The 18,054-nt window shown below is 42.0% G+C and overlaps 1 protein-coding gene across 2 annotated transcripts; it reads right to left on the bottom strand.

Moving 5' to 3' along the window:
* Positions 1-796: 796 nt before the first annotated feature.
* SLC25A46 (solute carrier family 25 member 46) lies at positions 797-15,633 on the bottom strand. 2 transcript variants are annotated; one of them, XM_053408209.1, is made up of 8 exons: positions 15,267-15,633; positions 13,136-13,178; positions 9,329-9,386; positions 8,686-8,763; positions 8,341-8,441; positions 5,705-5,761; positions 3,953-4,010; positions 797-1,919 (listed from the first exon to the last, which is right to left on the bottom strand). In XM_053408209.1, exons 1-8 carry the CDS (start codon positions 15,502-15,504, stop codon positions 1,341-1,343), a joined length of 1,212 nt encoding a protein of 403 aa, XP_053264184.1. In that variant the 5' UTR covers positions 15,505-15,633; the 3' UTR covers positions 797-1,340. The 2 variants fall into 2 exon arrangements, with proteins under 2 accessions (XP_053264184.1, XP_053264185.1); XM_053408210.1 differs by lacking the exons at positions 13,136-13,178; positions 15,267-15,633 and adding an exon at positions 11,535-11,637.
* Positions 15,634-18,054: the final 2,421 nt, after the last annotated feature.

Below are 18,054 nucleotides of genomic sequence, written 5' to 3'. Positions count from 1 at the left end.
CTAGATTCATACAGCTATACCAATTCTCTAATACCACTTGTTAATTTATGAGGTAAGCAGGAACTTTTCAGAACTTGTTTTCAGCATGCTAGTGAATTAGAAACATCCTTCTAAATACTTCCATTATCAAAGCAAAATAAAACATTTAATGATCGGAATTGGTTTTTAATAAAGCCAAAGTTTTAAGTTTAGTGGTGGTATATTATACTGACAAGCAACAGAGTGCTGCTCTACAACTACAACCACCTTTTCCAGAAGAATAATTAAGCAAAGAATAAAAAGCTGAAGTCACAAGTGGAAAGGACACTGATTGATAAGACAGGCAAACCACAGATTTCAGCCAAAATTCTTTAAAAAGAACTTCACTCTTTAGGGAGCTGGGGATGAGCAATGTTAAAAGGCAAGCTTTTTTATTATACTAGAATCAGAATAATCTTTATTTATTATTACGAGCCATAGCAATAAAATAAAATAAAATACTTTTGACTGGTATTTGAAAACATGATCTAATTAGGGCCATGATTGTGCTAACATAGAAAAAATAATAACACATATTTTGGGATAAGACATATCTTATTTAGAACACATTTATTTAAAATAAAATCCATCAGACTTCAATGGAATTTGTTTTCAAGTGTTCTTATGGTGTTTGCCTAGTAGTGGTCAGGCAATGTATTTATAAACTGCTTATAATATTTTAGAATCTTCACACTTTTCATTACCCATTAGCCTCACTGTCATTTGTAAATCAACAAGAATACGATGTGGAAAAACTGGAATAGCAACCACTTCTACATTCACATTCGTAACCATAGCAATTTTAATCCTTGTTACAGCAGTTATATGGCAAAACCCTTCAGCAGAGTTGTCAAAGTTCATTGGTTTTTGAGAGCATTCAAATGTAGTCAAAATAATTCTACAGACAGAAGCAAAGGCACACAGTCCTCAGTGCAAGTCCCTTTGAGAAGTGACAAGACTTTAAGAACAAGATCACAGCTATCATTCATTTCAAATTGAGTTTGTGCAGGATTTATCAGCAATCGGAAAATCACACTCTACACAGCAGATACAGATTTACAAAAGATGTTGCAATCATTTATTTACATTTCAATATTGAAAAGCCCTGGCCTGTATAGACTTCCATGCTTCATTTATCTCTCTCTCTCTCTCTGATTAAGTATTTCATAAAGGGCCTGGGACAACGCACATCTATTTACACAGGAACATTCTAGGTGGCTGGCAAGGAGAAAACCATTACTGTAGATTCTAAACTTGCAGCTTTCACTTGCTGACCTACTGCCTGAATACGTGGACTTTTGAGTGGCCACACCCATCACCTTCTAAGAAACATTCTGGAGCAGCGTCGAGTAAAGAATTTTAGTGAACTGCAGAACAGCAACGTGTAAGGTGTACTGTACAACTACAGCCCCAAACCCTTTGTAAAACCCCAATATTCCTTCTTCGCGCTTTATGGTATTGATACAGTCTCTCATTCCTTCGTACTGGGTGTTGATGGGGAGGACTTCGTATCCCAGGTCCGTATTGTCAATGATGGTGCGTGTCCCTTGGATATGAAGACGGTGCAAAACTGTCTCCAGAGGGTAGAGCATCACATCAGCGCAAAGGCTGGCAGCAAAGCTGGCAATAAGTTCGGGGAAATAAGCATCCAGCATGTTTTGCACAGAACTCGAATTCTCAGCTGGAAGGCTGGGGGAATTCTCTTTCTTGAGGAGGAGCAGGACTAACTTTTGAACAATGGAACTGATCACATAATGAAGAACTCCGTGTAGAACAGTCGGAAAAGCCAGGGCCAGGAGAGGGAGGAGCCGCTTGCTGTGGGGCACTCCAAAGCCCATTGCTCTGCCGATGCCCTCTTTCAGACAATCTAAAATCCCAGGATTATCCCGAATGATTTCGCTCTGTAAAAAGAAAAGAAAAAAGAAAAAGCACCACAGTGTTTCCAATGAACAAACGTCCAGAAGTTGTGACTGTTGCCATTTTTAATTTTTTTTTACTTATAAACAAATTATGCATAACCAGCTTCAGCAACAGGATCATAATATACATTTGCAGGGATACTCTCAGCATAGTCTCCCTGCAGCAAGAGGCATCAAAAAGGACAAGGAAGTGGGGGACTGACCACCTTTACCTCACTGGATCTGGCTGGGGAAATTAGTGTTGTGGAGTCAGATCTCCTTTATGAATATTTCTTGCCACTACAGTTTAGTGCAGTGGCAGGAGGCCCATTTTTCTGTATTAGCACTTACCTCCCACCAGAACGCACCCTAGACGTGGTAGTTAAGATTTGGACCGACCTAACAAGTCTAGACAGCATCTTAAAAAGCAGAGACATCACCTTGCCAACAACGGTCCGTATAGTTCAAGCTATGGTTTCCCCAGTAGTGATGCATGGAAGTGAGAGCTGGACCATAAAGAAGTCTGATCGCCGAAGAATTGATGCTTTTGAATTATGGTGCTGGAGGAGACTCTTGAGAGTCCCATGGACTGCAAGAAGATCAAGCCTCTCCATTCTGAAGGAAATCAGCCCTGAGTGCTCACTGGAAGGACAGGTCCTGAAGCTGAGGCAGTGCATAACCACACTCCCTTATCTCACTCACACGTAAATATACAGATACACGCTAACCTCTCCATATGTGTATTGAACAGAGCAAATTAGATGCCAAACAATTTAGGTCATTGGAAACAGTATGAACTAACGTTTCCTTGAAAACCTATGGGGATTTGCCAATACGTTAGTAGGTGTTTCCAATTATATCTTTGCTAAATGGCAAAGGAAAGTAGCGGTTTGAAGCTATTCCTGCTAACTTGACATTATGCCTCTAAAAGATATCACACCCATTTCGGAAAAGGAAGGGAGGGAGGGCTGTTTCCACCCACTTGCTATTTTTTTTAATGAACAAAGGGTTTCTTGAACTCTACTAGGCTGTATAAAACACAAACAGAAATTCACCAGTATTAATAATTTTAAAAATCCGTGGTCAGGATCCCAAGAACCTGACTAGTTCTGTGCATCTAAAGAGACTACGGGCATTTATCAAAATACACCACGCCACATGAAGGGGTATTTTTTAAAATCAATAGGAGTTTTCCATGTGGCACAGGGGGCTGCAGAAAAGACTGAGCGCGTGGAACAAGTTGCACAGTTCTTGGTGTCCTGGGCTCCAATCCTGATCACAAGCATTTCTCATGATACCAAGAGCCATTTCATTCCTCGTTTAAGAGAACGCCAAGCAGAAAGAAATAAGCACGTGCAGGTTTTTAATTTCACGTTGTAGTAACAAGGGAAGGTGATTTTTCAAAATATGCAGACGAAAACCTCAAAGGAAATATCACACACACAGAGAGAGCTGCACTACTGTGGTTAATTGAACACAGAAATGAACCAAACCAAGTGGCTCAATTTCATCCTATGCTTCAAACCCCCAAGCCAAAATTTTTTTGAAGTAACTGGTGCGCCACCAAGTGGCTTGGAATGGCACAAACTGAAAAGCAGTAAACTAGAAAATAAACTTACTGAGCGATGAAATGTGCAAGCTCAATCAACTTTGACAGGTAGTTCAATACATTAAGAGAGTTTTCCTCACCATACAGTTCAGATGTCATTCCCTGCCCATTGATACAAGCTTGTGGCACCTGCTAAAAACCTTTGTGTTGGATTTTCCAGATCCAAATAAAACCATTTAAAGAAATTAGCTGAAATCAGCTCTTGAGAGGTAGGAATTATTTGCTGTGAATTTAAAAATAACTAGTAATACAAAACATGATATTGCTGTGTATCAAATACTTTTAATAAAGCAGAATATCTCTTCTTCCAGGGACAATGCAAATAAAGACAGAATACCAAAGCTCGGGCCAGCTGATGCTAGGATACTTTCACCTCTGATTCCCCAAATAATGTTACCTGACAGCAGACAATAAGCATTTAACTTACCTGCACTGTTTCAATCAGACTTGCAGAATAAAAAGGCATTGCTATCAAGCAAGTCAGCCTAGAGGAAAGCACAAACAAACACTTATCATTTTGATAATGACATGTTTTTTTTGCTACAGTTTCAAACAAACAGCTCAGTCAATAGTCCATCTAAACCAGGGGTCAGCAATTTTTTTCAGCAGGGGGCCAAGTCCATTGTCCCCTCAGACATTGTGGGGGGCCGGACTATATTTTTTTTGGGGGGGAAACCCCAATTCCTATGTCCCATAAATAACCCACAGATGCATTTTAAATAAAAGCACACATTCTACTCATGTAAAAACACGCTGATTCCGGATCCGGCCCCCAGGCCAAAGTTTGCCTACCCATGATCTAAACTGAGGCTTTAATTTAAATCAGTTTAGCCCTGTTTCTAAGATTTAAATTATTTGGCTTAGGTGGGGGAACATGCTGTTAAAATCCTCCTAATGGTAAGATGAATCCACATCCAAGATTAATTTAGTAGTTACGGATTCTTATGGCATTACTTCTCAATATGCATATTAAGTGAAATATTGTGGTACCTCTGGTTGCGAACGGGATCTGTTCCGGAGCCCCGTTCGCAACCTGAGTGGAACGCAACCCGCGTCTGCGCGGGTCAAGATTCGCAGCTTCAGCGCATGCGCGTAACGTCATTTTGAGTGTCTGTGCATGTGCGAGTGGCGAAACCCAGAAGTAACCTGTTCCGTTACTTCCAGGTCGCCGTGGGACACAACCTGAAAAGATTTAACCTGAAGCAAACGCAACAAGAGGTATGATAGTAGATCATATTCTACAAAACCATTGGTATGATATTTCTGTGCAAATTCATTAGTGGGAGTCTTACAGAAATGACAGTTCAATTCCAAAGGCCTCATTTCTAGACATTAATGCAGCAATCTCCTTAGATGTACTCCTCGGAGCAAGATGGAGACACATGATAAGACTTACATATATAAAGATTAGGCGATTTGAGAGTTCTAAAATTTAACTCAATTTGAAGTTGTAGATTCATGTATGCTAATCATCTGCATACTATCCCTTGCTTTTTCCTGTAGGACTAATTAAGTCATTACCAGACGTCAACAGGTTTACCAACAGGTTTACCATACCCACTGAGTCAATCACCCATCTCCTACTACCCTCCTGAGAAAAACCCCACCCCACCCTCCCACTACAGTGGTACCTCAGGTTACATACGCTTCAGGTTACATACACTTCAGGTTACAGACTCCGCTAACCCAGAAATACTACCTCGGGTTAAGAACTTTGCTTCAGGATGAGAACAGAAATCGTGCTCTAGCGGCGTGGTGGCAGCAGGAGGCCCCATTAGCTAAAGTGGTGCTTCAGGTTAAGAACAGTTTCAGGTTAAGAACGGACCTCCGGAACGAATTAAGTACTTAACCCGAGGTACCACTATATATATATAAGGGTCTGGTGACTTCTGTTTCAGTGTATCTGAAGAAGTGTGCATGCACACGAAAGCTTATACCAAGAACAAACTTACTTGGTCTCTAAGGTGCTACTGGACAAGTTTTAAATTTTTTTATATATTACAATATGAAGTTGACATACTTCAGATTGCTAAAAAAAGAGTTATTGCCATGTTTCTAATTAATCTTTTTTTTTTTGCATATTTGAACTATTAAGTTGCTCTTGGTTCTTTTTTCAAGTAGTATAACAACATCCTTCTGTACTAAAAAAAATGGGAGTAAATTTAACACATGTACGTACCCTTTCAGCATAAGATGTCCTCCTATCTGCTTGGGACTCCACTTATATGAAAGTTCTCTACAAAAAATAAAGCAGTAATTGGCAATAAATGGTTACTAACCAAAATTCAAAGACTCCTTTATATCTTATGGTGAAATGACTTGCACAACAGGCAACACCCAACAGCAACAGTCTGCTTGCGGAACTGATTTCTGCTCATGTGATGGAAATTCTTCTCCTCTTCTGCCGGCAGCCCTCCTTGTGCAATGGCAAAAATCTGTTCCAGAGGGTGCAGGGGTGAAGGGGAGATGGCGAAGTTGTTTGTGCAGGGTTGGATAGTGCTCATAATCTACAGGTTTTCATAGACACAGGTGCCTACAAAGCTCTGCCTGAACAGTGCTATGTTATGCATTTCTACATCAGAGATTAGAACACATATAGGAAAGCCACTGCATGTACAGAACATTTCCCGCAAAAGAAGAAAATCTTCAATAAAAATACATTAAAAAAAGAAGAAGAAAGGAACAGAAGAACCTGTTTCTGTGCCTTTTTCAAGTTGAACCACGAAAGGCTACAGAACCTAAGAACTTAATAAACCTAAGAATTTAATAAATTTAAACTTCTGTAATATAGTGGTTTTGTTCCATAAGTAATTTTTAACAGTTGTTTTGAATGACACCAAAACTATTAATACAGATTTCATAGATTTTTAAGACACTATCAGTGTTGGCACCAGGTACAATCTAAAGCCAAAATGTGCAGATCCTTATAACTAGCTGGGCAACTGACTGGGGCGCAAGGTAAGGGAAGAAAATGGCTTGAGCAAACCTCTGCAAGGATAATTCATTACCTATCAGTAGTAACAGGCATTTATACCTTTTTGAAGAGTTTTATAGCTTCCTACTGAGGATTCCTTTAAACCCAATCTAGTAAATTAACAACTAAAACAGTGCAATGACTGTGTTTTATGGCTATCAGAATATTTTTTAATGCAATGTTTTTATTGTATTGACTTATTTTCATTCATTTTTCAATAATCAGCATGTCAATGAGTCTTCCTTTACTAACTACTGGCTAGTTACATTTAAAATATTGCTTTATGTTCCTTGAGGTCATGCAGATCCAAGTAGTGACTCTCCAATACAGCGAAGCTCATACTCTCAAATGCTTTACATAGTTTGTAATGCCAATTTCCATTCTGTTATTTCAGTAGCAAAAAGGCAGCAGACTTGGATCTCTACTTTCGCTAAAAGACTACAGTTACTTTACTTTGGGCTTACGCCTGGATTTCAAAATGCTACTGCCAAGATAACAAGCTTACTCTTTGAATGACACACACAGTAATCAGCTTGTATCTACTTAACAGCTAAAACAGCTCATCTTAACTGGAAGAGACACTGGCCAACAGGAAAAAAAAACTACTAAGAAATGGTATCAGCTGCTCAAGGTCAAATAGTCTTCAATCTGGAAACATAGGGAGCATTTGAGACTCTTGAGGTGTATTTAGCTTCCAATAGGAGAGGAAAACAAGTGTTAAAGAAGAGCTCTAATTCACAGGAAGACTCAGTTACTGTTTATACAATTAACACCCCACCAGAAATATATCCAGTTTCTTAAAGAGGTACACAGATCAGTTTACAGTGCAATCCTAACCGTGCCTGTTCAAAAGGCAGCTCCACTAAATTCAGTGGAGCTTACTCTCAGGACTGGGACCAGATAAAGGGTCTATTGAAGACACCATAGTCTAATTTTGGGGCTCTTTAGCAACCATCTTCTATAGGCAAACGTACCCCACAGCTTCTTGGCTGTTGATCTCACCCATGTCATCATGCTCATTTCCTTTCCTGCTCTTTATGCCACTATTTTCAACAATGCCTTCTATAATTCTACAAGGAGGTTCTACTATTATTCCAGGAATATTCCCAAGTATATCATCACCTCTGGCCATTCAGATCTGCCATAATAGGACTAATCCAAGCCAGCTTTTATATGTTCTTGGAAACATAAGACTTGCAAACAGAATTGCAATGCCACGTGCGTGGCACAAAACAGGTAACTAAGCATATTCCGCTGCACAGTTCTACTAATGCAAACGTTGCAGCAATTGGTCAGACCTAAAGTGGGTGGATGAAATCCATCGGTGTCTGTCCATTAGTAGAACAGATACTGTTGGCAGAACCGTGCGCCTTCCAGAGGGTTGGAACAAATATTGCCTGGAGCAGAAAGGGGGTTGCTGAGGGAAGAGAGGAAGGAAAAGGCTGCTGTGTGAGTGGAAGTCCACTTGCATGACATTAAGAACATAAAAAGAGAGCTGCTTGATCAGGCCAGAGGCCCTTCTAGTCCAGCATGTCATTCTAATGCTGTATTGTTTTTAACACTTGATTGGGAGCCACCCAGAGTGGCTGGGGAAACTCAGCAAGATGGGCGGGGTATAAATAATAAATTATTATTATTATTATTATTATTATTATTATTATTATTATTATTATTGCAGTGGCCAGACAGATGCTTATTGGAAGCATGAAGGTGGGACCTGACTGCAATGTCGCCCACTTAGTTTTACTTTAAACTGATGCAATCAACTTCTGAGACGATCCCAAAGAGGTATGATGGACAAATACTGCTTTTACTTAATGTAAGAGAAAGATGAGAATTACCTGGGCAAGGGTGTGAATTCACTGATGATGCCCTCTGCTCCAAGGGTTATGCCTTGAACAATGAAAGTGCTCCCCATTCCTTTCCAAAGAGCTCTGGGCCCCTGAAATTTAAAACGATAGCTTGAAGAAAATATCTACATAATCTAACCCAGTATTTGATGTTTCCCTGCAACTAGTATTTCTATACAGTGACTTCTATGCGTATCTGCAGTTATTATCTGCCATATTTTTATACTGGCCAACTGCATTTGGGGGACAGGGGCAGGAATCAGACTTAAAGTAGTATATAACTGGTAGTTTTATTTCATTTCTCTTTAAACAAATCTGTAGACACCAAATACCTACCTGGGCCTTATTGATGCTATACATAATGTTGACAATTGTAAATGGAGTGAGATGATAATTCCTGGCATGGTAATTAACCTGCAAAAACAAACATACATACATACAGTTACAAACGTTTGTAAATGGTATAATTAACATGTTATAATAACATATTGTAATTGACTCCACAACACTATCTCAATTGTTTTCCTAAAGACTTACAGGATCACTCAAATACAATCCATGCTGAAGTGCTATTCAAATATCATATTTTAACTGCAAGGAAGTGTCTAATCCAGGAGAGGGTAACATGTTGGACCGTAAATCCCACTATACTTGCCCACTGGCAGGAATTGGAGTCCACATTTGGAGGGCCACTAGTTAGCCAATCAAATCCAGTATTTTCTGTGACATTAAAATTAAATGGGCTGTATCCAAATACACCAGAAATTAGTGCTTATGACAAATGTAGGCCCAATAACTTCATCAGGTCTACTGTGAGTAGAACTTAGTTGGATACTAAAAGCAAAAGCCTATCCATGTTTACTTGGCAGTAAATCCCATTTCTGTTCAATGGTGCTTACTCACAGAAGCATATGCTTAGGACTGCAGCCCAAGTGAGGCCAACAAGACACATTTGAGAGAGCAACTCACAACAACTTACCTGGCACTGTCGACGCAGAACAATGCAAGGATGAGCCAGCACATTTTCTGTAAACAAACTTTGGAAAAACAATTATGTTAAACACAGAAGTTTCATCCACTTATTACTATTTATTTCATTTATGAACCACTTCCTATGAAGCACCTCAAAGCAATTTCGCAATACAATAAAGCATACATGAAACAATTGCATATATAAAACCCACTATGTATATAAAAAATAATTTTAAATTCAGTACAGATACCAACTGGGATAAAAATCTCTACTTAGAAAGCTTGTCAAAAGAAGAAGGTCTTCAACAGATGCGGAAAAGACAATTGAGATGGCACACTAAATAAGTGTTATTATTATCTTGTTTTAGTAATCAACATAACTCTGAAGGGTTATTAAGTTACAAAATGTTATTAAAATGCTTTAGTACTCTAAGGCAAGGTGGTTATCTATCAGAATAATTTGTATAATAGCAAGAACTAAAAAGATAAACTTTACAGAATATCTTGAAATCACTCAGATCTCACGAGGTTGGATGTAGACTTGCCCTTTCAAGAGAAGGAGATCTTTGCAAAATTTCCCTTCCTCCTCTAGTCCACAGTGCTATCTCCCATGGTGTTCCAGAGGGTCCCACAATCCTCCGAAATAGGTTTTCAGGGGACTATGGGAGGCTGCAGGGCAAACCATGGAAAAGAGCCTCCCGCTTTCTACCAAAAGAAGGGTCAAGTTAGCAGAGTTCCATTCCTGGCAAGTCTGGATCCAACCCTCCAAGTTCACTCACAACTTTTTATAACTAGCATCTATGAGCTGCCCAAGCAACTGAGACAACTTATAACAACACTGATACAATAAGTCATGAATGACACTTAAGCAGAAATTTAAACAGCCTAAAACCTCATTTAAAGCATTCCATTGATAAAAACAGAAATAAAAATGTATGTGTCTGAATAATAAGAATAATACTCCTTGCATCTGGATGGGGTAATAGGCAAGCGGGAAGGAAAATAGTAAAGGCAGCAGCACACCCAACAGCAGCGATACGAGCAACAAAACAGAACAGCTGGACTATACAATTCTACCCAACGTCAGCAAAAATGTTTTGAAAGAAAGCTGTAAAAAGCTGGTGGAAGACAAATTAAAGGCATGACTAGGTGGGCTTCCTTGGCAATTAATTCCACTGTGTGGAGCATGGATGGGAAAGGACTTTTCCCTTCTTCATACATCTTTTGGGGGCAAAAGGCAAAGCATGCCTCTTTCTCCATTACCAAGGTATGCTGAACTCAGGCTATTCAGGACTTTAGAAAAGATCACCATCACCTTGAATTGGGTCTAGAAGCAAATAGGCAGCAAATGCAACCAAGTTAGAGCTCTCTATATAGCCCGGTCTTATCAATAAGATAAGCCACATAATTCTGCATTAGATTAAGCTTTCAATCCATTTCTACATCTCCAATGTGGTGCATATAGTTGCAGTAATTTAGACAGGAAGTTAACAGTGCTTGGATAGTGGCGGCCAGATCCTTATCTAAGAGGAAGGGAATGAGTTAATGAAGCTCATAAAAAGCTCTCCTTGCCACTGTTATCACCTGAACACCAAGCAGCACACGAGTTCTGCCACTGTAACAGCTATTTAGTACAGAAGCCAAACAGTAGAGCCAAGTCTTCACAATATTTACTATAAAGGTAAAGGGACCCCTGACCATTAGGTCCAATCGCATACGACTCTGGGGTTGCGACGCTCATCTCGCTTTATTGGCCAAGGGAGCCGGCGTACAGCTTCTGGGTCATGTGGCCAGCATGACTAAGCCGCTTCTGGTGAACCAGAGCAGCTCATGGAAATGCCGTTTACCTTCCCACCGGAGCAGTACCTATTTATCTACTTGCACTTTGACATGCTTTTGAACTGCTAGGTTGGCAGGATCAGGGACCGAGCAACGGGAGCTCACCCCGTCGTGGGGATTCGAACCTCTGACCTTCTGATCGGCAAGTCCTAGGCTCTGTGGTTTAACCCACAACGCCACCCGCGTCCCCAATATTTACTATGCAGAAACCAAATCTGACAGATACACGTGGCTTGAGCTTGGACCTAGAGAAGATTCTGATGACGTGACGCATTCATTTCCCATGCAGCCTGCGGCAGTTATGCAATAAGTTATAAAGAGGAAACAAACAAATTGGCAGGAAACATTTAAGGCCTGGAGAGCAGACATTTTACATTAGGATCCGTTGCCGAAGCTTCATCAGTCACCCCTGCCCCTGAGAAGAACCAAGACCTGCGGAATGCCTTGACCAGTAGGGAGCAAAACATCTTGTGTTACCTGATGCTGGTTGCTAGGCAGCACACTTTAAGGGGGAGGGGCTACTCTCCCTTAAGGTAATAGTAGAATCTTTGAGGAGCAGAAGTTAAACAGCCACAATGATAGTAGGCAACTGGAAAGGCCCACCTCAGAGTGCCTGGTTTGCCAAGCTTCGCCAAAGAGGGAATTCTCCCAAGTTTTATTCACCAAATAACCAAAAATCCCCATACAATGAAGGATTCTGTGTGTCAGTTCTATCGGACCAATATACTGGGTCCTTTGTAACTGCGTTTCAAATGAACGATACTGTTCTTGTTTGTACAGAAAATTCTGGCTCTATTTAGAGCTATACCGCCAAAGAAATAGAGTTATATAACATCGCAATTTTCTGTCCTTGTGCTTCATACAGCTGTCAAGTTTAGTTAGGGGAAGCGCATGGGGAACCAACTTGAGAATCGTGGCAGAAAACTTATGCTAAATCTGTCTGAGCACACAATAAAGCTCATTTGCAGGTCTATGAGGAGGTGGCGGTGGTGGTGGCAGCAGCAAATAACTCTTTTTTCTCACCCTCAATTGAATCGAGAAGGGTCAATTAAGCCCTAAGGTAGAGTCTCTGGAATGCAAACCAACAGCGGTTCACTGCAATGCCTCTGCCAGATGCTTTGCTAATAAAAGTTGCTCACATTTGGTCTGACTTAGACACAGTCACTAGGAGAGAATCTAAACCGCAAGCATCAGATTCAACTGCATGTCACTACTGCTTGGATCATTTTGTTCTACCGTTCCTGTAAAAGCAACAGGAACTCTGTCCATTAAAGCTTGTAGCTTGTGGAAAAGAAAGCCTTTAATGCTTCTTTTCAGGAAAGTGAGCTTCCTCCAGTTCCGAACAAAGTCTTGTGGCACCTTAAAGACTAAGTTGTAATTGTTTAATCTTTTGTGATCAGGCTACAAATTTGCTTCTGTACTCATTTCAATGCACTGGCTTTCATTTATAAAGCCTTACTGAAACCCTCATATGACAATTACTCTTCCCACCTCCTATATAAGCCCACTTGTCTGACATGAACAAGTTGTAAGGCTTTGCTTCCTTTATAAGAAGTGTAAATATTGATAGCTTAGAATAGAGATGTTGTACTTCCAAGTTATGGAACTTTCTATCAGTACAGGTTAGGACAACTACTCCATACATTTCTTCTTGTAAGAGCTGCAACACCTTTTTTAAGAAGTTACCTTTTGGCTGAACTCTTTCGATGGCTACTGAGTTTGATAACTGGATGCTGCTGATGTTGCCTTTGTATTACGGTATTTGTTACTTGCTTGTAAAACCACTTTGGAAAGTATATAAATATTGTAATGAATACATTTTTGAAATGTGGTAGCAAACTCTGCTTATGCTGAATGACAATATTAAAGCATTTAGTTGCATGTGCCACCTTAACACACATACAGATATATGGATTTGGAAAAAGTGGTTTTGTGTTTATTAAAAATGTTATGAATTACATAATTGTGATATTACCTTGCCAGGCCAATCCCAAAGCCTGCAAACCTATTCAACTGTTCTGAAAGACAAAAGACAACACAAACAACTGTTAGTTTTAATCAGCTACACAACAAAACACAGGGAGAAGGACCCTACTCAAAATTTGCATTAGCCTGGTAAAGGCACAAATACAGACATAGATATTTACAAAATATAATAAATGAATAACTGATTGCCTTAAATTTCTCAAGTAAGCTAATATAATTTGTTCTAAAAAGGTAAAGGTAAAGGACCCCTGACAGTTAAGTCCAGTCACGAATGACTCTGGGGTTGCGGCGCTCATTTTGCTTTACTGGCCGAGGGAGTTGACATTTGTCTGCAGACACTTTTTCCGGGTCCTGTGGCCAGCATGACTAAGCCGCTTCTGGTGAAAGCAGAGCAGCACACGGAAATGCCATTTACCTTCCCGCCAGAGCAGTACCCATTATCTACTTGCACTTTGACGTGCTTTTGAACTGTTAGGTTGGCAGGAGCTGGGACTGAGCAACGGGAGCTCACCCCATTACGGGGATACGAACCGCTGACCTTCCAATCGGCAAGCCCTAGGGTCAGTGGTTTAGACCACAGCACCACCAGCGACCCTATAATTTGTTCTAGTCTATGACAAATTTGTTCTAGTCTATGACGCGGGTGGTGCTGTGGGTAAAAGCCTCAGCGCCTAGGGCTTGCCGATCGAAAGGTCGGCGGTTCGAATCCCCGCGGCGGGGTGCGCTCCCGTTGCTCGGTCCCAGCGCCTGCCCACCTAGCAGTTCGAAAGCACCCCCAGGTGCAAGTAGATAAATAGGGACCGCTTACTGGCGGGAAGGTAAACGGTGTTTCCGTGTGCTGCGCTGGCTCACCAGATGCAGCTTTGTCACGCTGGCCACGTGACCCGGAAGTGTCTCCGGACAGCGCTGGCCCCTGGCCTCTTAAGTGAGATGGGCGCACAACCCCAGAGTCTGTCAAGACTGGCCCGTATAGGCAGGGGTACCTTTACCTTTACCTATGACAAATTTGGGACATACATTTGCTTAATTACAACTCTCACTGAGCCATGATCCTAATTTGGTGACCTTGGGCCAACATTTCCTGCTTGGAGACATAAATAGAAATATAAATAGACCTAGCATCATAGGGTCAACACTGCTGGACAGCTGCCAAGACCACAGTACCTTTACCCAGCTTCCCAAACAGAAAGGTGTCAAAAAGCAATAAGAAGTAACAGCCTTTTCTTACAACTACCACTTGCCTAGTTCTTTGCGGTTGCACCACTGAGAGGTGTGGGATGAGTGATTATGCAAAGACTTCAGAGCATTTACCTCCTCATCTCATTGTCAATCTCCCTCTAGCCTGTGTGGCAATAAATATTGGGCCTATAGGGGACAAACCACAGGTGGGCCCAATCCCCATTTTTGTCTCACCCAGAGGAAAAGTATAGGCAAGTAAGTGGACTAGCTGCTTTTCTGAGCAGCATTTGAGTGGGGTGGAGAATATATTGTTATAGATTGCTAATGTTTTCCTAACAAGCACTATTTTTTCTAGAGAGTAAAAGGAACACGTACCACTTAAGAAAAGAAAAAACTGGTTCTAGAGAGACTGGTTTGCAAAAACTGGGTAAAGGGAAGGATTGTACAACATCCTGAGCTCTTAGTGAACAACAGGTTAGGAGAACACTTGTTCTGGGACTCACACTGATTGCTTTAAAAACTCCAAATCGAAATACAGTATGAACCAACCGTAAGGAGGAAGAAAATTAAAAAGCATACAGTACTAAGCATGCCTCTGGCTCATCACTCTGGCTAGGAAGAGCCTCACTTACAATCCAGCACCCTCGGAACAGTCCGCACTCCAAAGAATGCACAGCACCAAACTGTTGCGGGCCCAAAATTTGCCAGAAAGAAGGGAATTCTGTTTCTACGACAGGCGAACAAAAACGTCCAGGAGCGTAAGAATCTGCACGTTGGCCTTTTGCAAGCAGAAAAGGCGATTTTTTGGGGTGGGGTGGGGGGGACATCCAGCGTGGGAAGCAAGAATATATGCGACCCACGGAAGATGCTGGGCTTTCCTGGCCCCCTTGGTTTTGGGGCCCGGGCCCCGTCTAGCCTCTCCTGCTCCCCGTTATACGCACCGGAGCCGGCGGCCACGCTCCCTGCGTAAGAGTCCTCATTGAAGCCCGCCGCCCCCAGCGGGGTCCCTGCGGCGAACTGCGGGGTCTTCTCCCCCCAGTGGAGGTTGCGGCTGCCGGGGATGTCAGGCGGGGTGCTGACCCAGTGGCCGAGGTCCGGCTTGGCCACGAAGCCCCCCGGCTCCTCTCGGCCGCCCCGGTAGCCCAGGCCGTCGAAGCCCTCGGGGCGCCGCGGATGCATCGGGCCACAAGCGAGGAGAGAGCCGGGAGACCCAGGAACGTCAGGCGGCTTTGACAGCAACAACAGGGAAGACCTCGCCACTGCGCCCTCAGGTTCCCCCACCAGGCTTCACTTCCGGGTGCCAACCGGAAGCAAACCCCGCCACCCCGAAGCATACTCGTCTCCATGGTGTGTCATGTGACGCGGGCGGGTTCCCGCCCCTAAGCCTGATGTTATTGGGGGGCGTGGCTCGTTTTGCCAGCCCGCTTCCTGCTAACCTAGAGATAAGAAAAAAATAGAGCGTTTCGTTGTCCCTATATTCTCCATATTTACTGGGAAAAGCTGTTTTTAAATCCACCGGACAATATTAGGACCAACCAAAATATTTTTGTTATTTATTTATTTAATTTGTGTACCGTCCAAATCCACAGGTCTCACCTGCTGGAAATGTAAAGAAAAGTAGAAGTTACCTTTTACCATATGTGGCAGTAGTGTAAGGTACTAAAAGCATTCTGGGAAATGATATACAGTGGTACCTCGTGTTACATACGCTTCAGGTTAAGAACTTTGCTTCAGGATGAGAACAGAAATCGTGCTAAAGTGGTGCTTCAGGTTAAGAACAGTTTCAGGTTAAGTACGGACCTCCGGAACGAATTAAGTACTTAACCTGAGGTACCACTGTATAATGAATTGGAAAAAAATGTTTAAAATAACTTTGGTTAAAAAAAAAGAAGAAGCCTTTTTATTAGGAATTGTAGGTACCGACATCCCAAAGGAGCTGACTTTTTATGTATGCGACAACAGCCATATGGATGCTACTAGCCCAGAGATGGAAAGAAGAAAAGTCCCTCCCAGAGAGGAATGGCAAAGCAAGCTGTTGAACTATACCGAAATGCCAAAACTGATTGGAAAACTCAGGAACCAAGAAGACAAAAACTTCAAGAAAGAATGGGGGAAATTTATAATTTATTTAGGAGACCGCTGTAAGCAGATGAAAACATTAGCAGGAGTCTAATAACACTTGTCATGTAACAAACACTATGGACAATATGGACGGATACAAAATACAGATTATGAAATAATATGCAGTTGAAAATGTTGACAATATTACCCATGAAGGGGATGATGGGAAGTCTCGAGATTCAAATAAATCTGTTATGTATGGATATGTATTTGATATTGTTATAACTCTACACTTGTAAAATCAAATAAAAATGATTTCCAAAAAATAAAAAAAAATCCACATGTCTCAGGGTTGTTACAACATAAAATCACAATATGAAAACAGCATGCAATAAGACCTGCACCAGAGGCTGGAGAAGAGACTTGTCATTCTTGCCTTCCCTTACATTTGCATTTTGTTGCTGTCAGCCTCCTCTGGAGTAAGGACTTTGCTAGGTGTTTGCAGGTATTCAGGTTACATGCTGGGATGAAGAAGCAGTGGTACATCCCTGTCTATGGAAACATAAAGCTTAGCTATTACTCAGGTCGGCTTCACACTTTCAGCAAAACATACAGGCTCCTGGCTGGGTAGAAAAGAGAAACATGGCAAAGCCCCAAATTGACGGAGCAAAGCAGACTCCTAATCCACCATGCTAGAGGGGGTTCGGGTGAGGCAAAGGTGTGCCTTTGTTGCAAGGCATCAAACCCTATTAAAGATCCCTAAGTCTGGCCAATGAAATTCAGGAGCCGGGAGATGATAGAGTTCAGTCATTTTATTACTTAGGAAGCAATAGGTTACAGTCGGATCGTTCTGCAAGAACTGTAACTGCATGCCCAGTGGTCTGGGCAGTAGTATTTATAAAGTTTCAAACAAAGCATTTCAATTTCCACCAATCATATACATCACCTTGGCCTGGCCTGCAATCTGCCTTTGCCAGTGAGGGAAGCCGGTCATCAGTGGAGCGCCTATTGCAGGAACCCAAAGCATGGGTGGAAGTTACTGCTGGCCCACTGTATTTTCCCCAATGGTAAAATAAGAAGAGGCTGCTGGATCAGACCAATGGGGTATCTAGTGCAACATCCTTTTCTCAAAGTGGCTAACTGGATGCCAGAAGCTGGACCCAAGTACCAGAATATTCTTTTTTCCTGCAGTTTCCAGCAATTGGGTTTCAGAAGCATTAAGGCCTCCAATCACCGAGTGAGAGGATACATAAGGTAAAGGGGACCCCTGACCATTAGGTCCAGTCATGGCCGACTCGGGTTGCGGCACTCATCTCGCTTTATTGGCCGAGGGAGCCAGCGTACAGCTTCCGGGTCATGTGGCCAGCATGACTAAGCTGCTTCTGGCGAACCAGAGCAGCGCACGGAAACGCCGTTTACCTTCCCGCTGGAGCGGTACCTATTTATCTACTTGCACCTTGACGTGCTTTCGAACTGCTAGGTTGGCAGGAGCAGGGACAGAGCAACGGGAGCTCACCCCGTTGCGGGGATTCGAACCACCAACCTTCTGATCAGCAAGTCCTAGGCTCTGTGGTTTAACCCACAGCGATACATAGCTGTCAACTTTTCCCTTTTCTTTTGAGGAATCCTATTCGGAATAAGGGAATGTCCCTTAAAAAAAGGGAAAAG

This window comes from Podarcis raffonei, chromosome 11, assembly GCF_027172205.1.
Source record: "Podarcis raffonei isolate rPodRaf1 chromosome 11, rPodRaf1.pri, whole genome shotgun sequence".
Taxonomy (NCBI): Eukaryota; Metazoa; Chordata; class Lepidosauria; order Squamata; family Lacertidae; genus Podarcis; species Podarcis raffonei.
The sequence above is the reverse complement of the archived record's forward strand: the minus strand, read 5'-3'. Positions and strand labels throughout refer to the sequence as shown.